Raw genomic sequence first — 13,165 nt, forward strand, 5'->3', positions numbered from 1 at the left:
TTCCTTGCAAGAACAGAACCTAAAACTCTGTGTATTCAGTTTTTCTATATTGGTTGGGATTTTTAGTGTAGCAGATCCTTTCTGCTCCTGCTTAAATCAAGACATAACTCATAAGCCTCTCCTGCGGAGAGCCCTCTGGGCAGGGTTCCCCGGACCCTCCGCTCGAGAGGCTTTGTTAAGCTAGGTGGATGGGCTATCCACCAATTTCAAATTGAACTCGGGGACTGTAGCCCAAATAACCACTAATTTGACTCAATTTATTTGATCCAATAAAAGTCATTGGGAACGGTTTCAAAAATTTTCATACTTTATCTTTCTTGTTGCATGCCATACCGTGCTCTCCAATTTTCCCTCCTTGGTTGGAACAGTAATGAACATTCTGAGAAATTTGCAAGAAATTAAATGTTTTTCACATTTTTCATTTTTTAATTTTAATTTTTTTTTATATTTCATATTCATTCTTGGGAACTTCTTTTCCACCCCTGTAGCCAATCTCATGACTTGAAGTATGTTGCCTGAGCTTCTGCATTGAAAATTGTGGAGGTGAAAACTTTGGATAACCCACTGTACATATAATATCCTGTGGGATAGGACCCTTTCTGTTGTAGGTAGCACCCTTTTTCTTTAGGGCATGTCCCCTTGAGGCTGTGCTCCTGTCAAACTCACTTTGGGTTATGTGGTCCAGTTCAGTTCCAACTGAGTTACAGATGAGTTTTAGCTGAGTTTTGGACAAAGTCTAGATAAGTTCCAATATCATTCACATTTTTTTACGTTAATGACATAGTAGACATTTGGCACAGTTATAGAAGAAGTTGCAGATCAGACACTTCCCAGTGAGGTACTTCCTGGGGAGTTCCTCCAAATCTCCCCTGGTGGTTGTTGTTGGCTTTTGGTCTCAGAAGCATTCCATATCTACAAATGAAGATGGAATAGAGTTTTTGATGGATTATTTATTTTAGTTTTTTTTTCTGGTGAGGAGGGGCCTGTAATTAGAGTAATGATTAATATTTTTTATGCCGGAGGGAAAAGAAATGATCAAGAATGTGTGTGGAATGTGAAGAAAGGCTTCGCATGAAAAGGTTAAGACAAGGGTAAGCCGCAAACAGAGCAATCGACCGTACCAGCAGGATTAGAAAAGGTACAATGAGGGCAATTAAGTGGGTCAGATCCCCCGGAGATATGTGGATCGTTGAGATCAAAATCATTAGGGTTTTGGATCGAGGAAGTAGGATAGGATTCTTCATTACCACCTGAGACTCTTGTCTCTCCAATCGATGATTGGTTAACACCATTTGTGGGCGCTGAATCTACATCACCAGATGATGATCAACAATCCATTACATTGCATCTGACATAAGGAGCGTGACAAGAACACTTACTAGATCCCGACTCCTGGACAATTGCTAGCAATGTTTGCCAAGAGTTGGTTTGAAATAGTGCTTGAGCCGTCGAATGGAGCCGTTCGGGGTCACGACAAAGGGCAAAGTTGATTAAATGAGCCATATCCGACTGATTGAGCAGGCCATGGGGGAAATAGCAAAATACAAACATTAACAGAGATGTCTTGCTTTGAAGCTCCTGTGGAAACAAATCTCACCCGGTCGAAGATTCCAATTGAATCAATAAATGAAAGCAAATGCCAATCGCATAGATATATCTGCAATTTAGATAGATGATCGTCTTCGTTATCTTGTTCTCGACTCTTTCCTTTAGCATCACTGGAAGCTTGCGAGTCTGAAAAAGAATTAGTGAAGTTTTGAAGGACGGGTCGGATTTTGTTCGTGACAAGTTCCATGGATTGGTCGTGTAGCCCCGCTCGATTTTCGATAGGAAATGGAGTTGGGGAACAAAATAGTGGAGACGGTGCATCTGGGAATCCGTGAGTCAACTGGAGGAGACGGTAGATGCTTAGCGTGAGCGTATTGTACTAGGTTGAGCTGACAGTTCATCTCACTTACAGAAACCAGCAAATAATCAACCGGGAAGCATGGTTTGGCATTCTCTTTGATATCAATGCCATACTTGTTCTTGTACCTGTAAAATACATCGGGTATGTATCTTGCTCGGGTTGATAACTTTCCTTCCTGCGATTCATCATCTTTTAACCTCACAGTCCCAGGATCCACACTAGCTTCAATCATATCCGCTTTTACCATGGCGACAGCCTGATCACTTGCTTGGTACGCGCTAACATCGATCCCGCCTTCCTGATTGCCCGTAATAGCACAAGTGACGAATTTGCTCGAGAATTTTCCAGACGCCGAAAACCGCGAAGGGTTAGATCGATTGGCTTGTTGATGTGCTGCAAAGATCGTTTCTAATGAGGAGAGGAAGAATGACTGGGCATGTCTCTTGTACATCACTTTTCCGGCCGCCTTGGCCTCTTCTGAGGTATCATCCGGCGTCAGGTCCGTATAAATCATTCCGACGACATGCAAGCCAGAAGTAGAAGCCAATTCTTCCACTCTTCGCTCATCATCCCATGGTAAACCGATCTGGATTCCGTCTAGCTCTCCCTGTTGAGGCGGTTCGTGAATGGCTTCGACCACGGCCTTTATTCCGAGTGGAACTTGATCATACCGCTCGTATCTTCCCAGCATGTAACCGAACCTTTGGCACCCGGTCCTCCTCCAAAACACTAGCATATTTTCGATCAAAGCTGGAGTGGCGAACTCGACATGATCCACCATTCGGTATGGCTGTAGCTGCAACGTGATGGCGCTCGGTTGACATTTACTGCAAATCCCGGCCGGGAATGGGGCATGGCTAGCAGAAGGACACGGAATGGTAACTTTGTAATCCAGTTCTTCGAGTGGAGGGATATAGCTTGCCCCGGTTTCTGGCTTGTTGGTTGCGGCGTTCAGTTTTCGAAGGAAGGAGTGGAAGGACAGATGTTTGATTCCGCGCTCGGTGTGAAACGACGGGTCATATGGCTTTGGAAGAAAATCGATTAGTTTGCACGTTCTGATTTTACATGATGTAATCAAATGTACTTTTCGAAAGAATTCCGAATATCAAAAAAGCAAAAAGCACACCTCTAATGGCATACAATAGTCACACATGCTTTTGTCACCGTGCCTGCAAAACTTTCCATCACGATTCCGAGGAATCTTGCCATCTTCCTTTTCTAAAATCTGGTCAATCTCTAGTTCTTTAACATCCTTCCATGTTTGGTTGCTGGGCTTGGGTTGGTCTAGACTCGATGATGCCGGAAGTTGGTCTCCATCTGCGCTACTCGTTTTGGCTAACACCTGAGCTGAGAATCCTATTTCTCCTGTAGACTTGTAAGAGGCGAAAAGTAGATCACCGTGTCTGCGCAATTGAGAGATTTTCTATTATTTTCTGGTACTTTTGACATCATAGAGAGGGAAAAGGGAAGCAAAGAAGAACAGCTGACATGTAATCAGTACTTACTTGATGCCTAGTTGAGAACACGATCCCGAAATATTAGTAACTAGCTTCTCGCCACCTCGGGGTTGGTTGGATAAGGCCAATGTACTAGGGTCGGCTTCCGGGCAGTCGATCATAATCTAGATCAACATTACGCATAGGCTTGGTTAGAGTTTTTTTTTCGGATGGGTTGTTTCTATACTCAGGTTTTAGCCCAGTTTTGATGCTTTGGCGACTGAGGTTAGTTTTTTTTTACCTTTCCAATTAGTTTTTCCAGGTCATCTGTCGGAGAGACTTCATAGCGATGAGTTCCATTAGGGGATCTAATACGAACCAGCTGATAGGGCGGCAAGACGAAATCAAAATTAGATTGAGGTACAATTTCCAAATCACAATCGAGAGCTTTCTTGGAGGTGAAATGCTAACCATCTTTGAGGGCTTGACGGTTTAAATTAACCTTTCGTGTGTGGGTGCTTGCTATCGTTTTTCGTATTTTTTCAGTTGTTGTTGACCGTCTTCCAGCGACCTCTCACTTGCACCACACCGAGTAGCACAGCACAGCACAACTTACGTACACGGCTGTTTGAAGGGGAACCCCCGGGGGGTGAGCCGGCCGGGCAGAACATGTAGGAAACAACACTTGCGCTATGATTGACCGATGGCCGGACATCAACATCACTGGTGGGTACAGTGAGTATGGCAAGAGGGAAAGCCTGCAAGCACCGTACCAAGCTCTGAAGCTGACCATGATTATCCTGTTTATGTTTTCCGTAGAGGTCGACCACCAATGTTGCTTCCAGTGGAACGTACACCAGAGCCAGGCAACGCGTGGCTCAAAGTGGGATCGATGGACGATGTAAATAAGTTTACCTGCTACTTCTATACCTGAAGATATACCATGCGAAACGAACGTTTCTAAAATCTGCTCAGCATTCATGACAGCCTTTGACGATCGAAACAATGGTACACGTTATACATGCTTCTCATCGATTTGAATACCGCTAAAACTAAAAATATCAAAAATTATTCCCCAGTGGAACGATGTCAAGTTTTTTCCATTCGGTCATATGGCTCCGATTCTACAAGATATGAAAAACGTCGCAGCTGTTTGCGGTGGGAACAAGGCAAGCCTTGACCCCTCTTAGTTGTTATTTTTTCTTAATAGGTTTGCTGATCGTTGCACCTACCATACTTTTGAAGAACAGATTAGAGTCATCAAGCTCGATCCGATCGAGGAAAAATGCCATCTCCTCTACGAGATCGTAGATAAATCCAACACAGTAACAGTCAGTCACTCCAGCCTCAGCGGCATACATACATGCCACATTCAAGACCCTTTCTTGGATAAAATAGCTGAACTAATAAACAGGGGGGTCGAGCAGAAATCTTCAATTCAATATCATGGTCCATCGATCCTGTCTCCCTCCAACCGATTCTAGCCGCTGGAGGTGTCAGAGGAGTCATTAAACTGTTTGATGCACGTACTGCCAACGAATTAGGTATGCTTTATGGACATGGTGGAGTGAGTTAGTCCGCTTGAATGGATACCAAAATGTTTTACGTCTCTCTCTCCTAGTGACTCGATTGATTTTCATTTTCTAGACAATATTTGCCTTATCCTTCTCGCCTACGCATCCTCACGTGCTTGCATCCGCTTCGATAGATCACACTGTCCGGATTTGGAATACCGCTCTGCCTCTAAAGTCTTCACAGACTAGATCTGGCTCCGAATCACAATCTTTACTGTCAAATTGGGACAATCCCCCTGGTCAACTGGTAACGATCTTAGCCGGGGTAGGTGGTCATGTTGCACCGGTATGCTCTGTTGTAAGTTTCAGTTTGGTGTACATTATGTGTAAAGAGCAAATTGATTTTAACAACCCAGCAGGCTTGGCATCCAATCCATCCACTTCTAGCAACGGGCGGTATGGATAATCATGTAAAGATTTGGTACTTGTCCAAACTGCCCGGATTTCCCATTAATTCGCCGCTTCAAGATATACAACTCCCTGAAACTCTTCAAACCGTCGACCAAAAGGATTCCGTCAGCTTACCAGCACCTATCACATCTCTACCCATCTTTAACAGCAAGCATGTTCATTCTCATTGGGTTGATCAAATTATGTGGGCTAGCCGGCTCACTCCCATTCTTGTTAGCAAATCCTCAACTATTTCGAAGCGTAGTCGCCATCCTCTCGCCGCATACGCTTTCGAAGAGGACCTTGAACCCGCGACAAGGGTCTGTATCTGGCAGCCTAGTATTCTTGAAGATGTTTTCCTAGGTGAAAGCGCTCCCAGTACGCCTCAAGACGATGAAGCAAATGTAGGCGGAGTTGATTTCGACATGTACTTGTCTTTCAAGGTTCGTAAACCAGGATTGGACCAAGAGCAAGAAAGTGTAGAATGGGGACTCGGAATGTGTTTGCTCGAAGCGAGTGGAGAAATTCATCTGGCCATATTGCTTGGAAATCATCCTCATGGAATCGCTGAATTCATGCTCTCCTCACTTGACAACGCTCCGGACTCATCTACGCCAAGCATTAATCTTCATCCTTCAGGTCAGCACAAAACCAACAAGTCTGAAGAAATCTTTAGAGCGATCGATGCGACCCCCATTTCCCTTGAAGATAATCCTGCCTTCGTACTCCGGGTCGGACAAAAGGGTTCAATCGAATTATGGAAGCGGAAGTTTTCAATATCAAGCAAAAATTGATTTTATTTCAACTGGACTTTTCTTCTCTCAATATACCGGCCATGATGCGGAATGCATAAATTATTAAATCTCTTTTGCTCTTTCAAATAGTAATATTTCCTCGCAATCAATCCAAGATCAGCACGGAATTTCAACACGCTCTACCACGTCACCACCGCTTCACTCACTTCCCGGGTTGTGGTGCACCGATAGTCAGCTCACCACTCAAACATTCACTCTTCATGCCAGTTGGTTGATTGAACTCTCCTACATCCGATCCTACTCAACGCATACCAACTTTGACAAAGCATCCACACCCAAATCAACAACTGAAGTTAACTCGCATCACTCATCGTTCTGAATCCCCACTGGCACGGTGCCATTAAGAAACCTCATGCATCCAAGAATGCTGTGGCTATCCAAGTGACGGAGATGCGCAAACTGTCTTACTGGGACCCAGCCGGCCTCAAGCCGATTTCGGATAGACATGTCGGACGTTAGGCCGGGTAAAAATGAGTGACTCCGCAATCGCTGGGCTCAGATTTGCAATCAAAAGATTGGGTTTCTGATATAATTTGAGACCACCTCCCCTCTATCTTCACACTTGTTTTATTTTTTTAACACTCAGATTTCTGAAGAAATCATCTGGATAACATAGTACAGGTCCAAGCGCGCTCATCCAAAGCGCTGTGTTTTCCTTTTTATTTTATGTTCTTAAATAAAATGTTTAAAAACTTTCCTTCAAGAAACAGACAATCTTTGATTATGTGAAATAGGTGAAGAACAATCTAGAAAAAGTTGGTCTTGTGGATAAGACTTGAATTTTACATGAGTTGGGAGTGATGTAACAAAATGAGGGAACAAGTATCTGGTGTTGAGATCTACACTCCATCCCTCTAGAACTCAACTCTAGAACTCAACTCTAGCAGTTGGATCCTTCAAAGCAGTCATTTTGTCAATAACATCATCTTGGTCCATTTGTCAATGACATCACCTTGCTTCCACTTGACCTCTTTCTCACACAAACATATAGAGTTATATTCCTTGCTCCTGTTTCCTTTCTTCCCTCGTGAATCCTACAACAAACATAGTTTCCCCTAAAGCTTATTACAATTACATCATCTACATTAGCTTTGGATTAACCACTGTTGTCCATCTCACTAAGATAATCATATGGATTTGATCTCTACATCTCATTCTATTGGAGCACCCTCTGTAAGGACTCAAGGAAGAGTCCTTCACTGGTATTCAAAAAGGGGCACAAAGAGCAGAGCAAGAGGCCTCTGAGAGAAAGTCTAGTTCACAGGTGGGCTTCTTTGCATGTGAGGGAAAGAGAGGCTAGCTGGGAGAGATGTGGAAGACAGGATCTCTCAGTATTTACAACTAGGAATCAGAAGGAAAGGTGAGAGAAGAAGCAAAAGGGAAAAGCTTACCTAGCCAGGAGAGATGTGGAAAACAGGATCTCTACCAGCTAGGACATGCAAGGAAACATGGACTAATATCAGACGACAAAAGGCTTGGGATACTTTTTGTGAAACCTTGCCGGCACCAGGGGCTTCACACCCTCTTTGACCATCAAGACTTCTAACACAATCATTTTCTTTCCCTGGTCAAGCTTCCTCTGCAATCATTTTATTTCCTTCCTTCTGACTCTTTTCTGTTGTCATCCGTATTTCCCTTCCATTCAACCATTTGCCAATCCAAGTACACCAGCTTCATTGCCATTGTGGGTTATCACTTGGCACCTCTTTACTTTTGCTCTCTCAACTGGCTCATAAAAATAACATCCATCTTAGTTTGTATCTTGTGTTTAGTTACTTCCTTGTCATTGTATTACCGTGTCCTTTCCTGTTGCTGATCTTTGAAAGATTTCAAGTGACTAAGAGTTTTATATCTTTTATTAGACTCTGTAGCTGAAGTGACAACTTAAATAATAATAGGCAAGTAAAAAGAGATTTAGGATTTACCTAAGAGCAGGCGGCAGGCCGCTCTTTAAATTTATTGATGAAATAGAAAAGATGCAAGATGACAAAGATTTCTTGAGTTAAATTGAGGCAGTATTTTTTCCAATGAGGATTTTCAGTTCTTGCTTCAAACATCTTTCTTAAGTTGTGACTCTGAGTTCCTTACTCTCAAAGAGCCTTAGGCCCTTAGGGTCTGTTTGGTTTAGTCTTGGAGAAGCGGCAAAGAAGCATTGCTACATTGTCTGTAGTGATAGCTAGCTCTTCTTAAGTCTTTCATTTCTGCTGCCTTGATTCAGACTCTCTACTCACCAATTATCTTCCCTTCTCTTTGCAAGGGATTGGTTTGCTTGGTCTTTTTCCTTTCAATGTTATATAAGGAAGTTTGGATATGGCATTAGCTCACATCTAGTCAGTTCAGAGAAGAATAAGAATCAGCTGCTCACCTTTGGTGCTGGCTGATATTCTTTCTCTTAATGACTGGGGACCGGGAACTTCCACAAGTCTGATTTTGCTATAATGCGCTGGAGCCAGACCTGCATGCATCAGAGTTTGATGAGTCAGTTTTACGGCCCTGTGGAGCAGGTTTTGGACTGCAGAAGATGGTTTGCTTTGCTTACCATTTTCCGCAGCTAGTGGAGCTTCTGACCGCTTTCTCAATTTATGAGTGCTAAGCCATTTGCCTGGTTGTGAATTCCCACAATCTTGCCTTTAGGTACTTTTCTTTTCTTTTATATTTTTTATTTCTTTCTTCATGTTACTGACTCAAAATACACAACCTTTATTTTGTCAATTAAAATCTGGCTCTCTCACACAATCATTCCTAAAGTCATAAGTCCCAGACAGCCTGGGCAAGGTCAAAGGAGGCATTGGCAGTCAAGACCAAATGGTTGGGCATAAAGATTTATATACACACCAAAAAATCAGCATGAGCCACATGTCTCTGAAAATGTGTGCATAGTGTGTTTTACCTGTGTGACAAGGTTGAGGATGGCTTGTTTTGTCAAGCCGCTCAGGTAAGCCATGGATCCTACCTCTGAATTTCAGAATCTGGGACATGTTCTTCTCCATTATTGTACCTGAGAGTTTCTTCTTAGATGATGAATTCAGTTTTATTCACCAGGGGATATTTTGATGCACTCTCCAGAGAGTGCCATACTGTACCCTTTTTCTGTAGCTGTACTGGATGCCTTTGATGAAACTAGTGTAAGAATTAATGAATGAATCTGGAACTTATCCACAAATTATCAGAAACTGATCCTGGATCCATGCATAAGGCCCCATTTGGCTGCTGTGTTATACATCATAAATGGTCAAATTTATGACACGCAACCCCCGGGGGTTTCAAAGTTTTTGTGGCAAAGGGGGGCAAACTTTGGGTTGCAGCGTCATAAATTCAACCATTTATGATGTATAACGCGGCAGCCAAACGGGGCCTAAATCATCCAGAATTCATTCAGAAGTCAACTGAGTGGAAGGCAACTGGCACCAGGAAAAATAAATCTTCACCAGAAATCAGGTGACATCAAGTAACAATGGCTGTTGCTTTGTTCCTGCTCTGGTGTTACCAGAACTAGGCTACAATGGCCCCTTTGTTTCCTACAGGGGGCTGTCCATGCGGCCAGCTGTGCAACTGGCAGGTAGTTCATTGGAATTAGGCTGATGTCACCTGTAGTCTAGTGACAGTTTATTTTTCATGGTGTGGAAAGCAGTTGAAACCACTAAGACACAATGGAAAATATCAAATCATGATTCAATTTGAACTGTTTGTTGATTGAGATGAATTCTTGGGGTTCAATTCATATCATTTACACACACATGAAGGTGGTCATTGTTTTCACTTTGCTAATGTAACCCTCATGTGCGCGCGTACAAGGTTGTCACAAATTGCAGGTTGGGCCTCCTGCAGATCAACAACATGTACACCCCTGTTAGAATGATGTGGAAGGCCCATCTGAATTGGCATATTTTCTTAAAGAAGGCTGGTATCATCTAGAATTGAGCCCAAAAATGATGAAAGTAGGGTGAAAATATGAGTCAAGTCAAGCTTGGAGGTGTGTGGTACCACATTTCAGCTAGAAATCCTGGCCTCTTAACACATATAAGCTTGTGAGTTGTTTGTTTTCCAATGTCTCCATGCACATGCATGTGAGCAACGGTGAAACAAATACAATACATGTATCTGTATCTGCCTGTATTTGTATCTGTTTTGCACCCAATACTATTTATTTATATTGTATTCAAAGACCAATACTATACAAATGTATTCAAACTTTGGTATCTTGTTGCAAATACAGCCCAATACAAGATACTGTATTTTTATGTTTTTTGATATTTTTTCTGTATACAGTCCACAGTGGCCAAAAACAAGAAAATCAAGTTTTAATAATTTATTGATACAATACTATGTTATTGTATCTTCAGGCAGATACAATACATTTGTATTTACAATTTTGTAAACAGATACAATACACAAGTATATGAAGATACTGTATTGTATAGTATCTGTTTCACCGTTGATGTGAGCTGTTTTCCACTTCACAACTTTCACCTCCATGTACGCACATACATTAGGGTGACAGATTACTTGAGGGGCCTTTCACAGCTCCATTACAAGTACAAATGGGTGAGAAAGCCATTAAATCCCCCACAATTCAAATTTATGTTGTGTGAAACCCCTTGCACATAGAGAAATTGATCAACAGAAATTCACCATAAATGATGAATAATTGGGCACTAAGTAACTATCATTCATTAAATTGTTAAAATTCTATTGTGAACCCCCCTATAAATGGATCTTTGGATCTGATCCTCAATCCAATTCCCCTATTTTAATTTGCAATTATTTGTTTTTTTCCCGCGTAAAATATTAAATTTTCCCATATAAGATTGTCAAATATCTACTCATGGTGGATTTCCTGTCAAGATCTGCAGACACTGGGTGACTTCCCATAAAGATCTACAGGCACTAGGTGACTTCACATCAACATCTGAGGATCTCCCAGAACTGATCTGGAGCCCAAAAAGTAGATTTCCCTGCAAAAATCTAGACTCTTTGCTTTGGGGTTATATCCACAACTGTGAGGGTCCCTGATGTGACAGGAAGTCATCCCCTGTAGGATCTGCAGCCTATGAGACTGCATTTGCCCCAAAAAATTGAAGTTTTGCGGCTGTAAATCAACTTTTGTAGGGGCTGCAGATTTGACAGGAAGTCCTCTACTGGGACACCAGAAAAACTCAAAATAGGTGGCACCGAGCTCGCCGGGGCGCCACCAGCCAAGGGCGACATGCTTTGGCCGCGCGGCAGGCGCCCCTAGGCGCGCACCTTGCGAAAATGTGGCGCATACAACCCTATCCATCGACCACTTTTAGATGTACAGCTTTCCGGGGGAAAAACTGTTTTTTTCCCGGCTATGGTACAGGCCCTTAGTTGAGAGAGTGAGAAGTTGATTTTGATGTCCAGTCTGAGTGTACTTAACAACTGTCCCTCAGGGATACGCTCGGTCACCTGAGAGCGTCCCGCGGGGACACCGCCGTCTGAGATCACTGCAGAAATTAACTGCTCGGACCAGGCTGTCCGAGCAGTTGACGGACAGAGTTTGTCCGACAAGTTCCGCAATTTTCCAGGTCTGGATTGCGAAGGTCGTCGGACAGAGTCTGTCCGACGACTCTGTCCGACGACTGGTCCGACAGTCTTGTCTGACCAATTAGTTTACGCAGTTGCGAATTGGTTTCAGAGAGCGGCTGGATATCTGACAAAAATATTGGCAGACTGTTCAATTTTTTGTAGTTGCACAGTTGATTCAGCTCCATTGCTTTTTTCAGAGCTCAATCGGCCGGGCATAACCATAATGTAGGAACCTGCGTGAAGAGACTGCGGCAAAAATTTCATCGCATTATGCAACGTGCCGATAAGACCCACCTGTGTGAGGGGCTCAACTTCACCAGGGCAATAAATGGCAACAGATCAGCGGGAATACATGTAGGTCCACTTCCCGTGGTCCGATTAGCACATCACGTCAAAGACAAGGGCAGTGCAAAGTGGGAAACTGCGCTTTTTTGAGTCATGACTCATCATATAAACATTGGAATTTTGATACAAAACGTGCAGACGGGGAAAATTTCATGAAGAACTTCCCATCAATGAGGTTGCAAAGGGTTGAACCATATCTATCACTGGTACATCTGAGAACGTGGTTCAAATCTATTTAACCCCCCCCCCCCCCCCCCCCCTCCAAGTGTGCTCTGTCAATCTCAAACCACAGTTGAGCCTCAGAGGATTGTGCCTTTCAAAATCTCACTGTTGGTGTGAATTCTCATTTATCACTTGACCATTCCAATATATTTGATCAAAAATACCTTATAGGCATGCTTTACAATTTCCATATATGTATTCTCCTGGCCGTTCTCCTGCAAGGATGCTTGCATTGCAGGAGATTAGAAAAAAGAATGCATGGAGAGATTTCAAAATTATGTCAGTTAGTTCTCCTGAAATTGGTGGTATATAAATTATTATTAAATCAAATTTTATCCATCCCATAGATACTCCATCTAAGTCTTGCACAGCAAGAGTGAGAGGCTAGTTTCTATCCAACTTCATGGAAGGGGAATAGAACAAGGCTAATAATTAAAAAAAATTGAATCAAATTACTCAGGCGCTCAAACTGATGAAATTGAAAAGCATACACAGAAAATCAATGACCTGGGTTCTGACTTGAAGAATGAAGGATTTTGTAGTTAGTTTTTTTATCTCTCCTGTGTTTTTTTCTCTTAACTTACCTCTGTCATTTGATACACAAAGATTCCTCATCTGAGTTGGGTAGTTCTGGGTCTCCTGCAGCAGGTTTGAGAGGCTAGTTTATATCCCCTCTTATTTGTAGGGAGTTGAATAGGGCTAACAGTTAAAATAATTAAATTGAATTACTTAGCCACCCAAACTGACAATAATTCACAAGACATACAAATTCACTCGCTAGGTGATTATTTGAATAGTGAAGGATTTCCAAGTTAGTGTTTCTCTGTTTCATGGCTTGATTATCCTTAATAAACCACTGTCAATTGTGAAATTTCAAGCTCAATTTTGCTCCTTTATATCCCAATTCAGATGAATTATTTGGTCATC

General features: G+C 42.5%; 2 protein-coding genes across 2 annotated transcripts; one reads left to right on the forward strand and one right to left on the reverse strand.

The window, feature by feature from the left end:
- Nucleotides 1-1,080: 1,080 nt before the first annotated feature.
- On the reverse strand, nt 1,081-3,819 carry PtA15_3A723 (uncharacterized protein; the record flags this gene model as incomplete). The annotated part of the gene is made up of 8 exons (XM_053167719.1): nt 1,081-1,307; nt 1,380-1,509; nt 1,598-1,888; nt 1,959-2,933; nt 3,036-3,312; nt 3,415-3,530; nt 3,647-3,727; nt 3,817-3,819. The coding sequence occupies 8 exons, from the start codon at nt 3,817-3,819 to the stop codon at nt 1,081-1,083; spliced, it is 2,100 nt and encodes a 699-aa protein (XP_053018908.1).
- Nucleotides 3,820-4,177: 358 nt separating this feature from the next.
- On the forward strand, nt 4,178-6,103 carry PtA15_3A724 (uncharacterized protein; the record flags this gene model as incomplete). Its single annotated transcript, XM_053167720.1, has 7 exons — nt 4,178-4,246; nt 4,333-4,353; nt 4,425-4,514; nt 4,596-4,676; nt 4,760-4,912; nt 4,993-5,217; nt 5,279-6,103. 7 exons carry the CDS (start codon nt 4,178-4,180, stop codon nt 6,101-6,103), a joined length of 1,464 nt encoding a protein of 487 aa, XP_053018909.1.
- Nucleotides 6,104-13,165: the final 7,062 nt, after the last annotated feature.

The sequence above is a fragment of the Puccinia triticina genome, chromosome 3A, assembly GCF_026914185.1.
Source record: "Puccinia triticina chromosome 3A, complete sequence".
Lineage (NCBI taxonomy): Eukaryota > Fungi > Basidiomycota > Pucciniomycetes > Pucciniales > Pucciniaceae > Puccinia > Puccinia triticina.